Genomic DNA, 21,868 nt, shown 5'->3' with positions numbered 1-21,868 from the left:
GCAGAATTGACAAAGTGAGAGCCATTATCGCTGCTCAGTTTTGGTGTAGTTGTAGTTCCCAGATGGGGAGTAATCTCTGTTAGCAGAGCCTTTGCTACCACTTGGCTACTCTGGTGTTTTGCTGGAAATACTTCAATCTATTTTGACCACGTCAACTATTACTAAGCAGCGTTTCTTTCCTTCTGCTGGTGACAGTTCTATGAAATCCATCATTAAGTGTTCGAATGGTCTGTCTGATGATGGGTGAGCGGCGTGTGTGATTGCTTTGGTTTTACCTGTTATGTGTTGCACAAACCATACGCGGTTGACTGATCTTCTGCTGCATGAACTGAAAATCCTTTGGTGAACCAGTGCTAGGTTATGGCATCCATTATCCCCCCTTTTGACACATGGTCCATTTCGCGAAATGAGGGAAAAATTTTTTTAGGTAAACAAGGCTTATTATCGGTTCCTTGCCACACATCTTCCTGTGGTGTGGCAAAAGATTGCACCCTTGTGAGAGAGGTGGAAATAGTGGCAGGGATCAATTATAGTGGGTTGGAGTGTAGCTTCTTTTTCAGCAGCATCCGCTCTTGCATTTCCTTGAGAGACAGGACCTGTGTTGTTAGTGTGAGCAAGGCATTTACAAACAGAGATTGACCTTTTGGAGTAAAATGGCATCAAGAAGAGCTGTGACTTTGTCATGATGGAGAATGGGTTTGCCGTTAGATTTTAGGAATTGTCTGTGTTTCCACAGAGTGTCAAAATCCTGGACAACCCAAAAGCATATCCGGAATCAGATTAGATGGTTACTGCTTTGTTGTTAGCTAGTCTGCATGCCTCTGTCATTGCTATCAGTTCTGCCGCCTGTGCAGAATGGTGAGGAGAGAGTGAGCTGGAGAGAAGAGTTTCATGATTAGTGACAACAGTAAAACCAATTCTGTTGTGACCCGTTTGTGGGTCACGTGAAGCTGATCCATCTGCAAAGAGAACCAAATCCGGGTTTGTAAATGGCGTTTCTTGGCAAGCAAACCGGTTGTGGGACAGCAACACAGTTATGTTATGTTCCGTCATCTGGTGTGGGGAGGAGGGTGGCAGGTTTTATCATAGAGCGTTTGACGGTGATGTTAGACATTTCTAAAAGTATTGTGTCATATTGTGAAAGGTCTTTTGTTTGAAGTAAAATCATGGACACATCATGTGGGACCAGGAGAGTTACATCAGAATAGGCCACAATATCTCTGGAGGCCATAACTGCCTTTCCAGCTGCCGCCACATATCTGAATATATCTTGGGAGATCTGCCGCCACGGGGTCCAGTTTTGAAGAAAAATAAGCTACATGGCGCATCTTATATCCATGGTCCTGCAACAAAACAGAAGTCAAACATCCATCTTTTTCAACTACTGTTTGAGTGAACGGTCTGGTAGGGTCAGACAGGCCCAAAGTTGGAGTGCTTTGTAAGGCAAGTTTTAGTTCAGTGAAAGATTGTTCCGCTTCAGGAGTCCATTTGATCTTATGTCTTGCATGTGGACCTTTGCCATGAATGAGGAAGGCGAGAGGAGCTTCAAGAATGGCATAGTGAGAAATGAATTGTCTACAGTAAGAGCACATAGCAATAAAATTGTGATGGGTTTTGGAAGGTTCTGAATTGCCTCAACTCTTTTTGGTGAAAGAGTCTTCCTTTCCATGATGACATGACCTAAGAAGACAAATTGAAGTTTAGACAAGCTGGCTTTGTGACCAGTTTTAGCCAGATGTTTCAAGGATTTGACTGTGTTGGCTTCACACTGCTCATTGGTCTGACTGCAGATCATGAGGTCATCAACATACTGTAACAAAGCAGTGTCTGGGGAGAGAACAAAGGGTTCAAGACTGTCTGAGAGCTTCAATGCAAATGGTGGGACTTTCACAGTATCCTTGGAACAGACGTGTGAATGTGTAGCCCCTCCTATTGAATTTGAAAGCCAACCAGAATTAGCTTCCTGGGTGACCTGGAACACTGAAGGTGTCTGAAAGGTTGACCACTGAAAAGAATTTTGCATTAGTTGGTTGAGCTTTTTGTTTACATGAGTATTGAGCCTTGCAAGGTTTAAAGTCTGATTTTGGAATGATGTCAACATTTTCACAATCTTTGACAAGGTTAACATCATACTTTCTGTTGACTGTTCTTTGTGTGTGCACAAAAGATGTCACCCTTTTTGAGTAGCATTGTAGTGAAGGTGAAAAAATAATAGATCTATCAGATGTTTGTTGCCTTTCGGCTGTAGGCTTACACAATTTCATAACTGGGCTCAAATCTTCCCAGCTATCCGATGTGCGTTTTTCTAGTGGGATGTGTGGGACTGAATAGTCCATGGTGTACATGTTACGTTGAGCTGGTGTGAGAGAGACTGACACAGCGCATTTATGTTCTGTCCAAAAAATGTGTGTCAGTGTTAGTTTGTCAAACCTCTCCCTTAACTAGCTTTCCTCGTACGATTCGTCAGATTCTGGTGACAGATGGGAGGTACACTGCAGGTCCTCTTTGGCCATGAAGTCTGTTGAGGCTGTGAAAAGATGTTTTTTGCTGAAACAAACTCAGGGAAGGTTGTTAGTGGTTGCAGTTGCCATTGATATGCATATGTCATGTTCGAGGTGTGGAAGACAAAGGACTTTGGTGCCAGGTCAGCTGTGGGACCTTCTGGGGTTGGGATTAGACAAAGGCTTAATTTGCACATCCAGTTCCCGCCTGTCAGGTTACTGGGACAGATTTTAGAGAGCAACTTTTTTTTTCTTCCAGTTTCTCTTCTAGTTTTTCTTTTTTTTTTTTTTTTTTTCTTTTAAACTAAGGGACCCCCGTAATGGGAATCTGAGCTCATTTGTCCATACATTTAAATAATTTAGACTTTTATCCCCAAATTTCTTTTTCATGATTTCCACGATGGGCCCCTCCGGAGGCTCAACCACCTCAACGGAAAATCTCCCCATGCCGAATGGGGATGGGGAGGCCGTACGACAAATCCAGTCCAGACGTCTCTGTACTGGGTGCTTTTTTCAAATGCCAAGTCACAAATGCTAACTGTTTCGTATTTTGGCCACAAACAGCAAAAAACCCCTTCCTTTTGTGTTTTCTTTTCTTCTTTTTCTTTGTCCAAAGGATACAAGCAACAAACGGAATTATTACGTGTTCGTTTTAAAAGAGAAAGAATAGAAATAAAGAAAATAAAAAGAAGCCCCGTTACTTGTTTATCCAAGCACCGTAACATTACTTCGTCTTATTTAAACTGCTACAAGTAACAAAAAGCATGGCCACTTCGTCTCAACGCTACAAGTGGCAAAAAGCTGGCCAACTGTGGCGACCATGAAAAAACTCAAATGTGAGTAATTAAAACCCAAATTTGAAAGACAATGTATTAAGTCAATATTTCAAAACTCACCAGACGAGTTTCGCTGAACTCTGTTCTTGGAACCCCGGTGGCAGCGACTCAGGACGTGTTACCGGTTAGCCCTCCCGTCTCACAAATTAATTGAGGTTTGGAGGCTGGAAATGATCTATTTCTCCAGGATGGCCTATCGCTTTCCGTGCCTCGTCCTGAACGGCTGCTCACGGGGTCCTGCCCAACGCCAAATTGTTATGGAAGTTTTCAATCGCTTCCTTCCTAATACCTCTGATGAGCAATGAAATAGAGAAACTTACTTTTTCTGCCAGCCGGCTAAGTTTTTATTCTTCGTTGCAAGGAAAAAGATCAGTCCACACCATTCAGCGGCAATGGTATGAAAAGATACAGACAAAAGCAATACAGAGCATTTATACCTGAGGAGGGGGGCTTTGTTCTGTAGGTGTGTAACCACACCTCCAGGGGGGGCAGGATGCAGTCTTGATGATTAAGAAACAGGAGGTTAAAACAATTATCTTGTCTGAGTGTTAATTAAGAAGTAAATGATTTAAAACAATTAGCGTGTCTGGGTGATACAAATGGTTAATGTGGATTGGAGGGTCTGTCAGTCCTGAGACATAAAATTTACCATCACAAGACCCACCTGCAGTAGTATAACTAGTTGACATTGTGGCTCTTTCTAGTTGAATAGCGGTACTTTATGTGGCTCATACTAGTTAACTAGTAGTAAAATAGTCCTTAACTAATAAACTTTTTTTTTTAACCTGTTAACATGTAAGCAACATCATGTAGTTCCGAGGAACTACCTGGTGCCTGACCTCCCTGGCTTGTTTGATGGCCACGTCTGGCCCATGTATTTGAAACACAAGAACATCAGGTCTAGTTGCAGGTCTTCAGGACAACATATTAACTGGTATAAAACATGCAAATGAAAAAAAAAGATGGAAGGTGAGAATATGATAAAATCTTGAGTCCTTATTTGTTAAAATTCTTTATTTTGAAGTAGAAGGTCAATAGAAAGTACGGATTCAAATTTCTTCCCACCTCACTATTAGCATAAGGTGCAACTAGTAGTGCCACTAGTATAACTATTACACATTTTTGGCTTTCACTTGTATGACTAGTAACATATTTTCCCCTCATAGTTAACCAGTAAAGTCAAAAGACACATCAACTAGTGTGACTAGTGAGCGTTTTGGCTTTCACTAGTTCAACTAGTAAACATTTTAACATCACTAGTTAACTAGTGAGACCAAAAATGTTTTAACTGACTAGTGACATTTTATCTCCCACTAGTCCCACTAGTATCACACTAGTGGAACTAGTAAGGTATTGGGCCTCACTTGTGTAACTAGTAATGTTTTTCTTTACCAGTTAACTAATAAAGTTTCAAAATTCTGTACTAGTGACAATAGTGTTACAATATGTTTAGAGTCCTGGGGCTCAATTACACCCCAGATGATCTTATCCTTTTAATAAGTGGTTTTTACTTTTTTCATACTTTTGAATTCTTGCAGTCATGACAAGAAGAGGATAACTTAGGGTGTATAAACATTTTTTTTCCTTTATACAGAATAGATGCCTTACATACATATCCAATGCCGTGAAAACTGTGAACTGTATGAGAAAAAATACTGGACTTTCTTCTTCGTTTCAGTTTCTCTGTGGGAGATCATCACATATGTAAGAATAAGGAAATTCATTGCACATATGTTGTTATTAAGGTTCTTGAAAAGTGACTGTCTAATGATTCTGCTTTTAGAGAAAGGCTTTAAGAGGCTGATGTGGGCTGATTTTCAATCATAACTTCACATTTAGCTGTCTTATTAACAATAGCAAATATAAAATATGTGAATGAAAGCATCTTTCATATGAATTAGGCTACATTAACATACATTCATGCTTTACTGTTTTAACAAAAATATGTAAAAAGAAAAAAGGAATGTTGGATCATGTACAGAGCGCCTATGCCCATTTTAAACTACTGAGGTGATTTAACAACAACCACAATGTCTCGGTATGTTAGTCTGGTTTGGGGAAGCTCATTTTCATACATTTAAATCAGACTCACATGTTTACATGCATTGTAAAACTCTGGTTTTGGTTGGACCAACACAATAATTAATTTAATTCTAGCGCCAAGTAAGCATTATCACTATTTTTCTACTCCGATACACAAACTGCATGTTAATGTTTTTGTGGAAGCATTAAATTCTGTGACAGCCGTTATGAGCCTTCAGACAGCTGTTGTGTTCCCACAACAATCCCTCCCTCACTGCTCATTTATGCACAAACACACACACAAAAACAAATACAAAACAGAAAAAAGATGCAAATCCACACAAACATTTTTATTTCTTAATAAGCAGACCGGTGGCAAAACATTTCCAAATTGTGAAATTAATATCTGAACAAAATAAAAGAGTAACATTCAAGATTACACACTGTTCATCTGCATGATTGATGATGTAGTTAGTCTGTGTTGCAGCCTTTTTATTCTGTCAAATTAAATTCCTTCTTGCCAGTCTGCTCTGTATTGCTTACACAATATCAGAACATTTTCAACAAGCATATAAGAGAAGCTAATTGTGGTCTGTGCATTCACCTATCACTTTGCACATAACCAATAAGAAAGGCTGTTTTCTCTTAAGAACATATAACCAATTTCTGAGTAAACTGATTAAATCAAGTAACTACCAGACAAAAATACAAGGTAATATATAGCCATGGTCTTTCTTGCTGTAGGTTTCTTTAAGTCATGACTTTCATATTTTCATAAAATATCAAATCACAATGGAATCAAGGTGTTGACTTTTGTAAATAACTATATTTGATGCCACAATGCTCTGGACTATGGCAGAAAATGTACAGGAGAGTAAAGAGGTAAATCAAGAAAACTGCCTTTTTTGGATGTGTTAGGCTCGTTCAGGGAAGTTTTATTCTGTACAGCTTTGGTCACAGTGTTCACGTGCATTTGTTTTTTTTTAAAGTCCAGTTTCGGTCAGACTAACAATAAGTTGTTGTTCCTAGGGCCAGCTAAATGTGCTGTTTGTCTGCTTCTGTGAGGGGGGTCAGAGGAGTTGTCCCATTCTGTCCACAGGAAGGCATCTGATTTGCTGATAAGAGATCTCCAACTGTGCCACAGTAGAGCAGGGAACGCATGGGCCACTTCTGAGAACAGAGACAGTAAACTGTGATAACAATGTTCATGTCATTACATTCTTACATTACCCACATCTATTACCTGTAAAGATATTGTAGATATTATAAGTAACAGTAAAAGTGGTTATATAAATCAACTCCTGTTAGTTTGAACCAGTTAAACCACAATTCAAATACTTGTGATTCTACAGTGGTAAATACTTTAAGTTTAATATAGAGAGTGAACTTAATTTAAAAAGTCATGTAATTCCTAAAAATTATTATATTGCTGCTGCATAAAACTATTTGGAGAAAATTATTTCTTGAAAATTAAGTAAAAATCAGCAGACAAACTGTTAGAATATAAAAATCCATAATGATATAGGTATATATGATAAAATTATATAATAATCAACAAAATATGTGACTTTTCCTTTTAATAGTATATGAGCAAAAAAAGAGCTGGGCAGCAGAGAAGTCAGCAGCAGGTGAATTATGTCAACGAAAACCCAATGCTGTGAAGTTAGAATATTTCAAATAGTTTTGGAGACATAATTAATTACTTGAATTGAACAGTACTTTATTTATTCCAAAATGGGATTAATTTTTTTAAGCATAATAGATTAAAACAGTTTCGCCATAAGAAAAATAAATAAATAAATAAATAAATCATTGTGTAGCTTTATTGCTACAGGCAAGAATGATCACCCACAGACACGGCAGCACTGCCAATACAACATTTAGATATGTCAACTTTGACTCAGTTTCTTTGCCCCATCTCAAGACTGTGACAATAATTGACTGGTAAGTTCTCATATTATCGGTTCTGTGTTACTTCAACAGTTCTGTACAACTTGAAGCTCATTTTTATTTTGAAGGAAGTCAGTCTGCCAAATGGGTTCATTTAAAATTATTTAACATACAGTTGTATGAACCTGTACCTGCTTGTTAAGTATGTGGTCAAATTAAACAAGTTAAGTTGTCGCCATTAACTTTTTCCATTAATTAGACATGCTGTGGACATAAACACCAGATCAGGATATTATTGCATCCAATAACAACAAAACTGATATGTTGTCCTCACAACAGTGTAGGAACTGCAGCTATACAACTAGCTAAACTCTTCCTTGTAAATGAGGATTTGATTCTTAGTGAGCTTTAGTGGCTCTTTACTTTGACTCTACATTGTCTCACAGAGACGACTGAAAAGACAAGTCATAATACAAAAATCGATATTTCACTCTGCAATGTATGCTTTGCTCAATGTAATTAAATGTTTTTTTTTTAATACAAATACATCAAATGCCTTTTAATGTAAATAATAATTTTTAACATTAACTTATGCATCAAACAATGAAAATATTTACGACATTGCCTCAGTGGTGTTAACAGTGTGGATTACATGCGATATACAGAAAACTTAAGTGTGCAGATTCAGCTGGCCCCTTCAAAACTACTGACAAGTAATGAACTTTGAATATGTAACTTTGTATACAAGACAAGCACATTAAAAATAAAAGTATTTCAAACTAAAAACATATTCAAATTAATGCCTGAAAGGCAACACACACTGCCTGGCCTCTGTGAGGTCACTAATCAGTCCCCCTATGAACTCAGTGGGTTTCTAAACATCAGTCTTCGCAAGAAGTAAGACAACTTCTGAGACTCATCTGAAGAAAGTCTTTTGATTTGTCCATGATTAGTGATCTTCAATTCCACCTTTCTCTTTCTTCCATCTCCTCCAGGGAGGGTCTTTGTGATCACCGCCATGGGCTAACTGTTGTGAGCACCTTGACTCTCATTGAGAAGCACAATGTCTTCTTCTCACAAGTTTTGGTGGGATTGGGTCCATTTCCTCCAGTGCTGCAAAGTTGGCAGGTATTCTTGACTCCCAACGGATTCAGAGTTTGTTGGCAAGAGCCCGCACTAGTCTTGGCTTGGTAAGAAGATTTGTCTGTTAAGTCTCCTGATGGAAGTGGGACTCCAACCTTCTGGTTTAAAAGCATCTATTGTGACCAAGTGAATGGATCCTCAGGGTCATTTGAGATTAGTAGCCTTGCGTTGATAATGGCTGCCACCTCTGCCATTAACATGCACAAAACTTTGTGGGTTAAGCAGGTGTGCTGTTCATGAAGAATCGAGTCCAGAATTCTTCTGGCCACCCAAATCAGACGTTCCCAAGAACCATGTGTGAAGCATGTGGGGGGTTGAATTCCCAGGTTCACCCTTGTTGGGTCAGGTACCTCTGCATGGTGGTGTAAATGGTAAACAGACTGTAGTTGTATAGCGCTTTTCTAGTCTAACTGACCACTCAAAGCGCCAATAACACTACATGCCACATTCACCCATTCACACACCCTCATAGATTTTGTCTTAAGTCTATACATAACTACGTGCTTTCTCTCCATTCATACAGGTTCTTGCCTAATGAGGCAAGAATTTCTGTTTTGGTCGATCATATTGAAAGCCTCCTTGAACTCCTGGATTTGAGACTGATCAAACATGGCAAACACGTTAGAGGTGGCACGCTGGGGACGCTTCTTGGTGTTCTTCCCCTGGCCCTTTTGCTTGACATGTTGGCGGCCGATAGATCCTCTCTCCTCAGATAAAAAAAAAAAAATTTAAGCTACAGCCAAAAGGATGCAGACACAGCTATCAGCACCTCCACTGGTGTCTGGTTGGTTTTAGTTCCTCCTAAGCTCCTTAGTAGCTCCTATGAAGCTGGTGCTGCAGTCATATGCTAGCTGTTTGGGAGGTTATGGCAAAATAAACACCTTGAAGCATTTATACATCTTAAAGTATCCATTGAATCAATTACCTTGATGTGCACAGCTCTGGAACTCATGCAGGAGAACATTATCGCCCACCGCTTGTTCTCAGCTTGTGCCCCCCTGCACCCCACCCTATATGTCAAGTGGCAATGGACCAAGGTCTGAAGACATCAAACCCAACGTACATGAAAGGAGGGCAGGTTTGGAGGTGCTCGGGTGGCAAATCAGTCATACTTGCAATTTGCAAGTTTATAGCAAGATACACATTTGTGTAAGACTGAGTTGATGAGTATTTTCCCTCTCAAGAGCCACAGCTCCTGTCAGGATTAGGGATAGGAATTGTTAAGAATTTAGCAATTCTTATCGCTCATCGAATTGGTTCCTTATCGGTTCTCTTATCGATTCTCATCCATTTATATATATGGTACAAATGGCTTTGGTTGCAGTAACACTTTCATTTCAAGTATGCACCAACATTTTATCTATTTTCGCCTTTGTCATTTTACTTTTCCCTGCCTCAATGAAAGGGGCAGCTACAGGTATGCAGGAACCTGCCCCTGATCCTGCCTCACTCTTGCAGTCCTTGTCAACCCAATGTTAATATCAGATGGAAATTATTCAAACAGTATGTCGCTAACATTATTACAATCAACAGGACCTGGAAAATTTGAAAATGCAGTCAAGAGTGAGAAATACAACGTGTGGTTGGATTGCGTGGCAAAAGACAGAAAAGCGTCACTGTCACACTCAATGCGTGAGACTTGAAAGCCCTGCGTTACCTGGGACTTTTGAGACGGAAGCAGCTGTGCCACAAGCTCCACTCGCAAGAGTTGCCGCCTTCACTTAGCAGCGTGTCAAAGACTTTACATTCATGCAAAGTAATTGCATGCTGTGTGGTCAAATGTTTCAGCATGTTGGAGGTATTTCCCCCCCCTTTGATGTGATCAAAGCTCTGCACGTTATTGCAACTGGCCCTAGTATTGTCCTTTTTGGTGGTTTTAACCAAACTCTGGAGCACTTCTGCCTCTACGCCATGTTGGAAACATGGAGCTAAAATACGAACTTTGCACATGACATCATCATATAAATGCGTCAGACATTAGCAGAACCTGCAAACAGGATCGTTAGGCAGGTGGATTACCAATTCCACGGAATCGAACTACTGGGAGCCGGTTCTCAATTCCCATCCCTAGTCAGGATGGCCTTAGTGTTTGACTATGATTGTAACTGACAAGCAACAAGGAAATATGATCATCCTTCAGGAGGATTACTGGTTTCTTCTATTCAATATCCAGGTTAGCATTTTTCAGTCAACCTCCAAGACAGATGAGATTGTTCTGCAAGGTTGGACTAAGGCGTTGAGGGCTGCTACTCAGAGGGATTGGCTTGTTTGTCATCAAAGCTTTAAATTCCATTGGGAATGCTCTCCTGAACAGCTGTGATGATGACTTCCTTTGCTTACAGTAATTCTTCTGGAGTGCGAGGCAGATCATACGAATGCCACCCTTTACACTTTTCCGTGCTCTCTGAGAGAATGTAGGAACTTCCAATATGACCACTTTGCTGTCAGTGTAGAACTTTGTGGAACCCATCTCCAAGTCTAATTAGTTATGAATTAGGTCTGCCACTTCCACAGCTAGGACAGCTGCACAAAGTTCAAGCCTTGGAATAGTTGGTTCAGACTGAGGTGCAAGTCTGGACTTCCCCATGACAAATCCAGCATGAACTTCTCCATCCTCTTATATAGCTTTCAGGTAGGCCACAACACTGATGGCTGCAGTAAATACATTAGAAAACACACAGAGTTCTAAATGCACTGCCTTGGCAAGAGAAGCTGCTGTATATCTTCGTGGCACATGAAGGTGTCTGAAGTCCTGAAGCGAGTCTTCCCAGGCCAGTGGCGCTTCCCAGTCCAACAGCTCAGCTGTAAGTTCCCAGAGTAGGGCTCCACCTTGGATTGTGACTGGGGCCAGAAAACCCAAGGGGTCAAAAACTCTGTTCACTGTGGAGAGGACACCACTACAAGTGAATGGTTTAATCTCATTAACCACAGAGAAGGTTAATGTATTGTTTGTTATCTCTCACAGGAGACCTAGTCTGCATTGTGTAGGTGCAACCTCTCCACTGTAAATCCACATCCTTCACAGTTGGGAAAGACTGTATGGCTATTGGAGGTGAACCTGAGGTTCAATTCAGTAAGTGAATTCCTATGATCTGTCTAGCCAGTCGACAGCTTCAGCCTAGTTGGAACAGAACAACATTTCCTTCTGGAACCATATCAGAACTTCAAGAAATGTATTGTTGAGGTCAGGGCCTGTAAGAAGTACATCATTGAGCAAAACTCCTAAACACTTAGGAGTTTTGCTCAATGATGTACTTGAGTTAAACACCACCCTGATTTGGCCTTGTTTTTGTGGGTGGAATACCACAAAGGGTGGCAGGTACCAGCACTCTCCACTCTCTCCTAATGATGGTGCTACATCCACATAATTTTTCAATATTTTCCATGAAGGCATGTACCCTATTGTTGGCATATTGCTGTTGCATCTCTTGTCTCTTATTTAGGCTACGTTGGGTTGATGCAAAGCGTTGAGTGTTTGTTCTCCATTGTTGGACAAGTGTTGTCTTAGTTGCATAAATGGAAGTGGGGCAACCCAGCTATTGAACTAATTTCTGTAGACTTCTTTGTCAATTAGTTTAAAAGAAGACGTCGTCTTTGATCAAATGTGCCAACTTGTTGTCACGTTCAGTGTGACTAAAAACAGTTTGTCCCAGCAGTTCTGCGCTTTACTAGTCTCAGAGACCCATCTTCTTCCCCTGTGCCATAATGAATATTTTCTTTATGTGAAGGATGTTTGTGCAGGGTTGGAGGAGTGAGGTGTTGACTGTTGGCTTGTGTGCACCCGCTAAGCAGACTTCTCCAACTAGCACCCATCCAAGGTCAAGGCGTTGTGCAAAAGGGGCATTGTAAGGCCAATGGACTTGTTCCCTCACTTTGTGCACTTTTATCGTATCTCTGCCAAGCAACAGAAGTATCTCAGCCGTAGGGCCGACCTCTGGGATGTGCTCGGCTACCATATGAAGATGATGATTATGTCTACCTACATTTGGATTTGGGATTTTGGCCCAATTGTTCAGTAAATTGTTGTAGTCAATGAGTGGTGGGAGGGCTCCTCCATCTAGTAACTCGACCATCAAGTCTTTCAGCTCTGCACCCAGATGTTTCCATTGTGCCAGGACACTCTTCAAATAGTAAGAGTATGGTTTTCCCTTTATTTTAGATCGCTCAAACAGACTGGACCTTACTAGCATCCGATCGCTTTGGTCATCCAGGATGACGTGAACTTTGATACATTTAACTGGTTGACCGTTTGGAACTCTTTTCATAAGATTTGTCTTGTGAAAGGATATCCAAACGGCCAACTTGTCCTGTGCCACAAACCTCTGTACAATTTGAGTTAAAAACTGCTGTGATGGTGCTGCTCTCTTTTCAATCAAAAAATTTTTTTTTTATTATTTCAGGAGCTACATTACATTCCTGGAGGCATTCCCAGGCCCTTTTGAGTGCTATGATTGGGTTTGTTATATGCACTGACCATACATGTTTAATGTAGTTGCTGGATTCTCTACTGAGACATTTTGTCACTAAGTCCAACTCCCCAGTAGCTGTGAGGCTTAGCCCTCATGTGACATTGACGCTGCCATACATGAAAGTATTCAAGCTTATCATCAAACTGAAACAAACTTGAGCTCACCAGGTCACATTGTGCTAAGTACTGCGCCAGGTGTTCAGTTGTGGGTGCACTGTAGGAAGCTATTGGTACATAATCGGGGTAGAAGGACTGTGCAGACTTGTTCAAGTTGGAGTGACACATTGTTGGATCTCTCTGCTGGTCACATTCTCTATGCAGTGCCTGATTACCTACTTTGATTGCTGGCGGGAAGTAGACACAATTTGTCAGACAAAGTTGTCATTGGCTAAAGTAGGGCAGCTTGTGTTATTAGCATATGATGTTTCTTTCAGAAAAACAGAGGTCAGACATCCTGGATTAAATTTTAAATTCTAAATGATGTCTTGTTTGCTGTGGGGCTGACAGCTGACTTGTTGACAGGTGAGCTTTAATGCCTGATTGTACTGGGCAGTTAGTAGAGTAAATTGCTTTTATGTGAGAGTGGGATGTAATGTAATCATCTGCTCCATTTTGTCTCCCTCTTATGTGCTTGCTTTGTCAAATAGCAAACTGTTTTCCATAGCATCTGCTGCTTCCCACACAGCCGTTTCGGAAGCAATACTTGCGGCCTTACCCTGGGTCTTTGGTTTGGTAAAGACTGACTGCCGTTCTGTAAGCTGTGCTTTCAAATCCCGCACTTTTGTGATGCGTAAAGGCGTTTTTGCAGGGAAATCCCTCTCGTAGCTCCCGTGTACTCTTAAATGCCGCTCCAGATTCCCCTTTCTTTGCCAACACTACCATTGCATTGCAAATCAAACAAACAGACTTTGAATTAGAATAAACTAATAAAAAAAATAATAAAAAAAATAATCTTCTTTCCATTCTGAGTGAAAGTGATAGTTCTTGGCTTGTTTCCCCTCAGCCATGTTTACGTTTAAGAGTGGTAACCGCTCTGATCCTAGCTGCTAACCTAGGGCTCTTAAGTTTTAAAAGCAGGTAAGAGTGAGACACACCCCACCCCGTTGGGCGGGCCAGTTGGACGGGTCTTTCATTAATAATATTATTATTCATGTTGTTTTTAATACCTGCTCAGCTCAGACTCAGTTTCTTTTCAGCGTGAGAAATTTTTTATTTTTTTCATTTTTTCTTACACCCCTCACGGTCGACTTTGGATCAGTCCACAATCAACCAGTAGACTGCAATGGACTGGTTGGGCAATACTGGTCTATTGGGTATTTTGTTTGTCTTTTACAAATGAGGCTCATCTTTCAATAAGAAGTTGATTGCATGAAAATTCCCACAGGGCAGGGTTAAAAAAAGTCATGTGTCAGCTGCAATAGTCATACTTTTTCTGATGCTCTGCACTCTAACAAAGTTTTTTTTCTGACAATCTTTCTTCTCGTGGCAATATGACAGAGCACAGATGATAGAGATAAGATAACGAGACACCTGCAATGTGAACTGGGGACTTCTATCACTGACAATGACCCTAGGGATACCGCATAGCTGAAAGACTTGGTAAACTTGGAGGTCATCCGTCTCAGAGACAGAAGGGAGTATGGGTACAGCAACAAAGAGGACAACCTTGGAAAAACTGTAAATAATAGTCAAAATCACAGAATTGCCTTGAGAATTAGGTAGACCGGTGACAAAAATCTAAGGTAAAGTGAGACCATGGCCGACTGGGAACAGGAAGAGGGTTGGACTCACCTTGCTGGGCCTGTCTAACTTTGCTCTCAATCTCTCAATCAGATGAGCATGGCAAGTACACATGAAGGAGGCAGAATTGTGTCCGAGACCAAAGGATCAGTAGAGGAGAATTGGCGAGAAAAGGCATCTGATTTATGTAAACCGGAAGAGTAAATGATTATAAAGTCAAATTGGCCAAAAAAAAGACCAGCGGGGTACAATAAAGGGGTATTTAGCTCCCTCTAGCCAGTAATGCTATTCTTCTAAAGCCAGTTTAATAGCCAGTAGTCCCCGATTGCCAACATCATAGTTCTGTTTAGTGAGAGTCAAACGGTGAGAGAAAAAGGCACATGGGTGTGTCACGAGTGTGATCCACTACTTGTTAGATTTTGGTTCTGTTATGCATTGTGTATTTGGTTTAAGTTGCATGTTAATTTATATTTTGGTTTTGTTACAATTGTGTTTATTATGATTTGAGTTCTTGCATGTATTGTCTTTTTCTGTTGACAAGTAAGTGGATCCACCTGTTGGCTGACTGCGGCGCCAGCCAATCAGGTGCTGGGACTGGCGCCTGGATTGTTTTTAAGGAGGCCAGGTAGCCAGAGCAAGCAGGGAAAAAGATATGCAACAGGAGCGTTTGGTCGGCGCGGACGTGTACAAGCGAGAGGCGGCAGCGGTGGCGGCGGCAGGAGGGACTCGTGGGCTGGCCAGAGACGCCGGAGCAGTGCATTGGTAGCTGTTGGGACGCAGTGGCAGAAGCAGGAGCTTCTGCCCGAAAGCTGTGAGTCCCTGATGTACAATGCACTGTTAGCTGTAGGGTCAGGCCCACTCTGGAGGAGAGCGAGTGACCCTCCTGTCCGCATAGTTGTCTGCCGCCCATGTTCTTTGTTTTTTTAAGGTCCACGTCCGTAACTGGGACCACTGGGGAGCACCGGGACCAGTTGAGCCGACTAGCCAGGAGACGGGATTGGCTGGCGTGGTGGAGTGACAAGAACAGTGGTCGTGGCGCACGGACTGCAATTTTAGTAAAGTTTTTAATTGTGTTTTTACTTTTTAAAAAGAGGGATCCCAGCTCTTTTTAAGGACACTGGTTCTTTTAATAAATATTGTTTTTAATTGTGCATCTAAGCTGTGGCTCGTCAGTACCGCTCACACTCGTAGTTTTAAGGAAGAACTACAATCGGTGGAGAGGGGTGGCTGGTAGTTCGTTGTGGATTATTGTAAGTAAACGACCACCCCCGTCTTCCCGTGACAGGTGGAGCTTTTGATCAAACTCTGCTTGTTGGGAAAAAACAGCTCCAACGCCAACATCTGAAGCATCTACCTCAACAAAAAAGTTATTGAGGTCAGGGTTGAGTAAGTATGGGTGCAGAAACAAACTAATTATTTAACCCAAGAAAAGCCCTCTCAGCTTCCAATGTCCAAGAAAAAGGGACATTAGTTAAGGACAACTTATTCAGGGGAGCAGCGACACTACTATATTTTATGAAACATTGGTAAAAGTTTGCAAAGCCCAAGAAATACTGAAGTTGTTTATTTTCAGAAGTAGGCCACTCTGCATCCGCTTGAACTTTTGAAGGATCTGCTTTAATCATCCCCATTAGATGATGCAACTGATGAAACTGACCGTCTACATGGAATTCACTTTTTTCAGTTTTAACAAAAATCTTTTTCATCAGAGGGCGTTGGAGAACTTGGCAAACATGTGTTTCGTGAGCTGATATACTGTGTGGAAAAACTCCAGATGTCATCCGGGTACACAAAACCAAATGGTTAAAAGATCAAAGCTTGGAAGACTGCTGGAGCATTGGTTAACCCAAAAGGCATGACAAGATATTCAAAATTAACCAATGGAGTATTGAATGCAGTTCTCCACTAATCTCCCTTCTGAATGCAGACTAAATTGGTAAGCATTTTTTCTCTAATTTGGTGAAAATCTGGGCTTCATCCAAGACTTCACTTTGTGGGAGTGTTTATCGAGTGGAAGAGGGAACACAGCCATTGGCAAGCAACTGGTTATAAATGTTCCTCTGAGGGATAGGAATGCAGGATGCTTTCTCACACCTTCTTCCACAAAGACGGTTATCCATTAAACTAAATGGATAAAGAAATATGATTTTTTAAATCAGCCAGAGGATCACATAGAGCAGTGGTTCTTAACCTGGGTTCGATTGAACCCCAGAGGTTCTGTGAGTCAGTCTCAGGGGTTCGGCGGAGGTCAAGACACACATCCAACTCATATGATTCGTGATGACATGCCCCGCTTGGCCATCATTGGCTGCAGGTGATCACGCTATATCGCTTAGCCAATCTGTGCTGCAGGGAATTTGGTGTGCTCAGTAGTCGACTTGTGACTGTCGTGATGGTACGTCTTGTGATTTCTTTGTTAATATTCTAATCCCTTCATAAAACTATGTCGAGAAAAAAAAAAGAAAGTGGTCGGACGAATATGTACAATATGGATTCACATGTATAACGGAACGTGATGGCAGTCAGCGTCCTAACTGCATGATTTGTAATGCCAAGTTGAGCAATTCTAGTCTAGAACCGGCAAAACTAAGAGAACACTTCCTTAGGCTGCATGGAGATGGAAAATACAAGAACACAACGCTCGCTGAATTCAAGGTGAAGAGAGCCAGATTCGATGAAAAGGCTACTCTACCTGTTCTCGGCTTTGTACCCATCAACAAACCTATCCTCACAGCAACATACAAAGTTGCTTACTTGATCGCAAAGCAGGGCAAACCACACACAAACTCCATATAAGGTGATCAATGTCTCTTGGTGGTAACTGAGTTTGTGCACCAAGCTTTGTTTATATAAATGTACAATCCTCCGCCTCTGGTCTTAGCAGAGTCATCTGCAGTCCTGTCAGCACGGAGAGTTTGTTCATTTTGTTCGCCAGTGACCAGACATTAACAAGGAAAATGATGAGTGAAGGGAGCCGATACAATGTCAAGATTTGGCTTAGCTCACAGCACTATGCACTTCCCCCGCTTTGTTTACTGTCCAGTTGCTGTCTGCGAGCACTTCTGCCTAGCCGGATAGAGTGAGCAGCCACCGGTGTTTTTGAGATATCTGGGATGAATCGAAGATTAACAATAAAACTGTCAGAATTGCATAACTCAGTTTCCAAGCTTGCTATTTGATTGTGAACTATGAAAAGACAAAAACAAATTTGAATGTACTTAAACTGAAGAGAAAAGTTTCACAACACAAAACTGGATATCTGCTAAATGTTTTGGCGCAGTAAGTGTTGCATGACTCCTTCCAGTTTGAGAGTCCAGGTTGTTCCAATAGTACGCTTTGTTCTGTTAACATATTCTTCTGGCATTTCAAATAGATTAATACACATGGAAAATCTCTTCCTTCCTCCACAGGCTTCTTTCTCCTCCTCCAGTGCTGTGCACAACACCTGTGTATGCCATAAGCATGTTAGGTGCAAAAAAAAGACGTTGGAAAATGTCAGCGAATAAGTTAATAGTAAATAAGTTGCAGTTATTCATTCATATAGTCCCCTCCCTCAACTTTTGCGCTCTGTAACGGGAAACGCCCGTTTGCAGGGTCAGATCACATTTTCTAATCCATTCAGACGCAATGCTAAATTAAGCAAATTTACCTTTTGTATACTGAGCAGGGCCTTTTTTTTTTTTTTTTAAATACTTGTTCTGCAGACTCTTCAGTGTCACAGTTACTGCATATAACCTCTGTTTTGAAGTGTAGATTTAGTTTAGATGTCTAGATATGATATCTTAACCTCAGAAACTCTAAAAGAGAAAAAAAAAATCCAAAACACGGTGTACACTTCTTACGCACGACAGCCCACTGGGAGCACAGACCGATAAGTTGCCCCTTCATGTGGCACTCTCTTTGCACGACATTTAATAACATATGTAAAACAGAATATCCTTACTTTAGGAATTTCATAGGCTATTTGATGCACCATTCCTCAACAAGGTAATTTACAGTTAACTTAGTGTATATGCAGCAGACCACAGAACCTGTGTGCACAGTGAACCTATGCAGGAAATATCTGAGGGCTTGTCAGTGGAATTTAAGTTTGACTGCCTGAAAGTGTATAGCTGTGCATGTGCAGTGCTCAGATAGAGGTTTGCTTTTACATCCCACAAGAGTTGGGCAGCCAAAGAGCAAAAAACAAACAAACAAACAACAACAACAACAACAACAAAAAACAACTTGCATTTTACAAAGCATCTCTTTTTGAGTTGTATGTTCATACAATCAGATAAAATCAGCAAGTATTGTACAAGCAATGTTGGTATTTACATTTTTTTCTAAATACATACATTAGATTAATGTGCAGTGATTGCCAATGCTTACCAATTACTGTTGTAAGGGTAAGATGGGCTTCTAGAAGTAGCTCCTGAGTCATAAATTGGGTTATCTTATTTATCCTGCCTGCCATCTCATGTACATCATTAATGTATGATGCACTCGCCGTGGTAAGTTGTTTCCTGTCTGTTTCTTACCTTAACAGGATGTAGATATCCACCAGGTCTGGAAGGCAGAGGGTGATCAGCCACTGACCCTCCCTTATCTAGCAACTCTGTCAGGTAAGCTATATAGTTTGTTGCCAGAACCAGAACATCCAGCTTGGACAGTTTAGTGTCAGGTGGAACTGAAGGTAGAGCTGCCTGGAGATAGAGGCATTCTTTATTAATGGATTAACATTTGTACTTAACAGAAATAGGTTTCTTTTGAGGAGAGATAAACCTAGTCACCAATCTTTTTTTTTTATTAGAATTGTTCATTGTGTTTATGCAAAATCCCATCCATCCATTTTCTATACCCGCTTAATCCGTCGGTCGGGTCGCGGAGGGGCTGGAACCTATCCCAGTGGTCATCAGGTGAGAGGCAGGGTACACCCTGGACAGGTTGCCAGTCCATCACAGGGCCACACAGAGACAAATGTGACAACAACCACATGCTCACACTCACTCCTAAGGACAATTTTAGAAACACCAATTAACCTAACATGCATGTTAGGTGGGAGGAGGCCGGAGTACCCGGAGAGAACCCACGCATACATGGGGAGAACATGCAAACTCCACACAGAAAGGCCCCAGCCCCAGCCGGGAGTTGAACCTGGAAACCTCTCACTGTGAAGCGACTATGCAAAATCCCATTATATATATAATATCATGATATTCTAAAATGATGCGAAAAACCAACTTCAATTAATTAATTTACAAACAGGAATCAGATTATAAAACACCAGTGTATAGGAGGCAATGAGAGCAAATGTACCTGCAAACTATGGAAGGCCTGCCGTAGGCTGCGAACACGACTCCTCTCTCGGGCTGCATTTTCTGGGGAGTGCTGACTCCTCAACGCCCTGGCCTGGACTACAGATCCAGAGCAGAGACTGACAGAAGCAGAGACTGACCTGGACCCACACACAGACTGCATCTGATGCAAAGAATATAATTTATCATTTTATCGTAATTAGTAAAATGTTCTGTCCTTGGGTATACTATACTTATTAGCACTTCCTCATTTTCAGTTTTCCACGTCATTACCATAAATGTAAACTATGATTCATAGACAAGACATGATGCATTTGCCACAATCACACATCCTCATGGAGAATTTTTCCAGTCTAAGAATCTGTTTACAGAACCAACTTATACTATGCAAGATGTTTTTAACTAGTTTTTTATGATCAAAACTAATAAGACATTTCATTCCATGACATTCTTTACCATGCCTTGTTCAAATTGCAATTTTGCAATGTCTTTTGGGTTGCTCAGAATGATTAATTGTTCCACAGCATAATTTGTTTTTGAATCCAAGGTTATTATTAAGCTTAAATTGGGAATATCAAACCAGCAATCCAAACTCACCCACTTCTTGGGCTCCCGTCTGCAGTGTATGCTCTGCCTGTGTCCGTGCAGGAACGCCTGACAGTCAGCTGCAGGAGGCTGCTGTCTCTGTTCTTTTTCTTTGGACCTGGAGTTCTGCTCCTGGTTCACTGTCACTAACATGAGACCTTCTAGAGGATTTATCTCCATGGATGCTGCCAAAGTAGCGTGGCAGATTATCTTTAAGTCTTCAGAATTTTTAAGGTTTGCTTTCAGGTACAGGAGGCTGTTGTGAAAGTTCCAATCCTCTACTAAGAATTTTGGTAAAGCACAACAAAAAATGCAATCTGACGTAGTCTTTTCAACTAGTCTGAGCACATTTTTAAAGTCCAATCAGATCCAAATAAAAACATTTAGCAATGAACAGTTGAAAACACTCATCTGATCCAATGTAGTTGTTTTTTTTAGATAATTTCTTCCTGTAGCTATTGAGGAGTATTCTGTTCAGGCACCTTCCATTGAGAGTCTTTGTGGCACCCTAGTTCCATCTATATCCTCAAACAACTGCTGCAATTTTCAGAACTACCATCTCCGCTCAATACCGTCGAGCCAGAGAATTCCTTTCAGTCTAATTCTCTTTCTAGTTCTGCATGTCTCCCTGCTTGTTTCCTAATGGGGTGAGGTAATGTGGGGAACTTCATGTGGTCCTTATCTCAGCCGTCCGGTCATCCTGATCCTCCCATGGCTGTTTGGTTGCCAAGAAGAGCAGGCAGGCAGTCGTGCCTGTGGGAGTGCATCGTTGGGAGGGTGTCCCAAGTCAGGGCAATGGGTCCTTGGGAAATTCAAAGCTCTGCTAACAGCTGGACAGGAGGGGGATTTGAGGCACAGGGCATTGCAGCATTGAACTTTACCAAAGAGGGACAGAAATGCATGCGGTTTGGATGAAAACATTTTGGGCTTCTCTAGGCACCTTTGTTTTAACTTGTGAATATCATTTGAAACTTTGCCAAAGAGTTATTAATATGATCTGATTTTGTGATCAGCAATTGTTTACTATTTCAAACATGTCAATTCTTTAATTTTCTGTGCCAGAATCTTGCAGATGTAAAGCTTAAAGAAACGACTTCATCATTTGCACTAGTTCGTAAGTGTCCAGTGGTACCTCTAAAGCTGTGCAGCCCAAAAATTTTGTGACAGCATGGGACATACCCATTGCATAAGCATAAAATCTGTACCCATAACATGGCCACAGTGTTTTCAGATTCTAAATCACAACAAGGCACTTCAACTGTCAAAAGTAATTAATTTTTTAACAAACACTTCTGTGGCATTCCATCTCTTGATAATACAGCTATGAATAGGATCTTTGTTTGACTTGATACCGTTAATCAGATTAGTAAGAACTGACCACTTGAT

General features: G+C 41.1%; 1 protein-coding gene across 1 annotated transcript; it reads right to left on the bottom strand.

Annotated features, from left to right (window-relative positions):
- Positions 1 to 5,734: 5,734 nt before the first annotated feature.
- On the bottom strand, positions 5,735 to 20,321 carry LOC140267370 (transcription factor 23-like). Its single transcript, XM_072362625.1, has 3 exons — positions 19,899 to 20,321; positions 19,121 to 19,285; positions 5,735 to 6,529 (listed from the first exon to the last, which is right to left on the bottom strand). Exons 1-3 carry the CDS (start codon positions 20,058 to 20,060, stop codon positions 6,395 to 6,397), a joined length of 462 nt encoding a protein of 153 aa, XP_072218726.1. The 5' UTR covers positions 20,061 to 20,321; the 3' UTR covers positions 5,735 to 6,394.
- Between the last annotated feature and the right edge of the window lie 1,547 nt (positions 20,322 to 21,868).

This window comes from Leuresthes tenuis, unplaced genomic scaffold (genome assembly GCF_036924035.1).
Source record: "Leuresthes tenuis unplaced genomic scaffold, fLeuTen1.0.hap1 SCAF_13, whole genome shotgun sequence".
In the NCBI taxonomy this organism is placed as follows: domain Eukaryota; kingdom Metazoa; phylum Chordata; class Actinopteri; order Atheriniformes; family Atherinopsidae; genus Leuresthes; species Leuresthes tenuis.
Note: the sequence above shows the minus strand (reverse complement) of the source record. Positions and strands in the feature narration are given on the sequence as shown.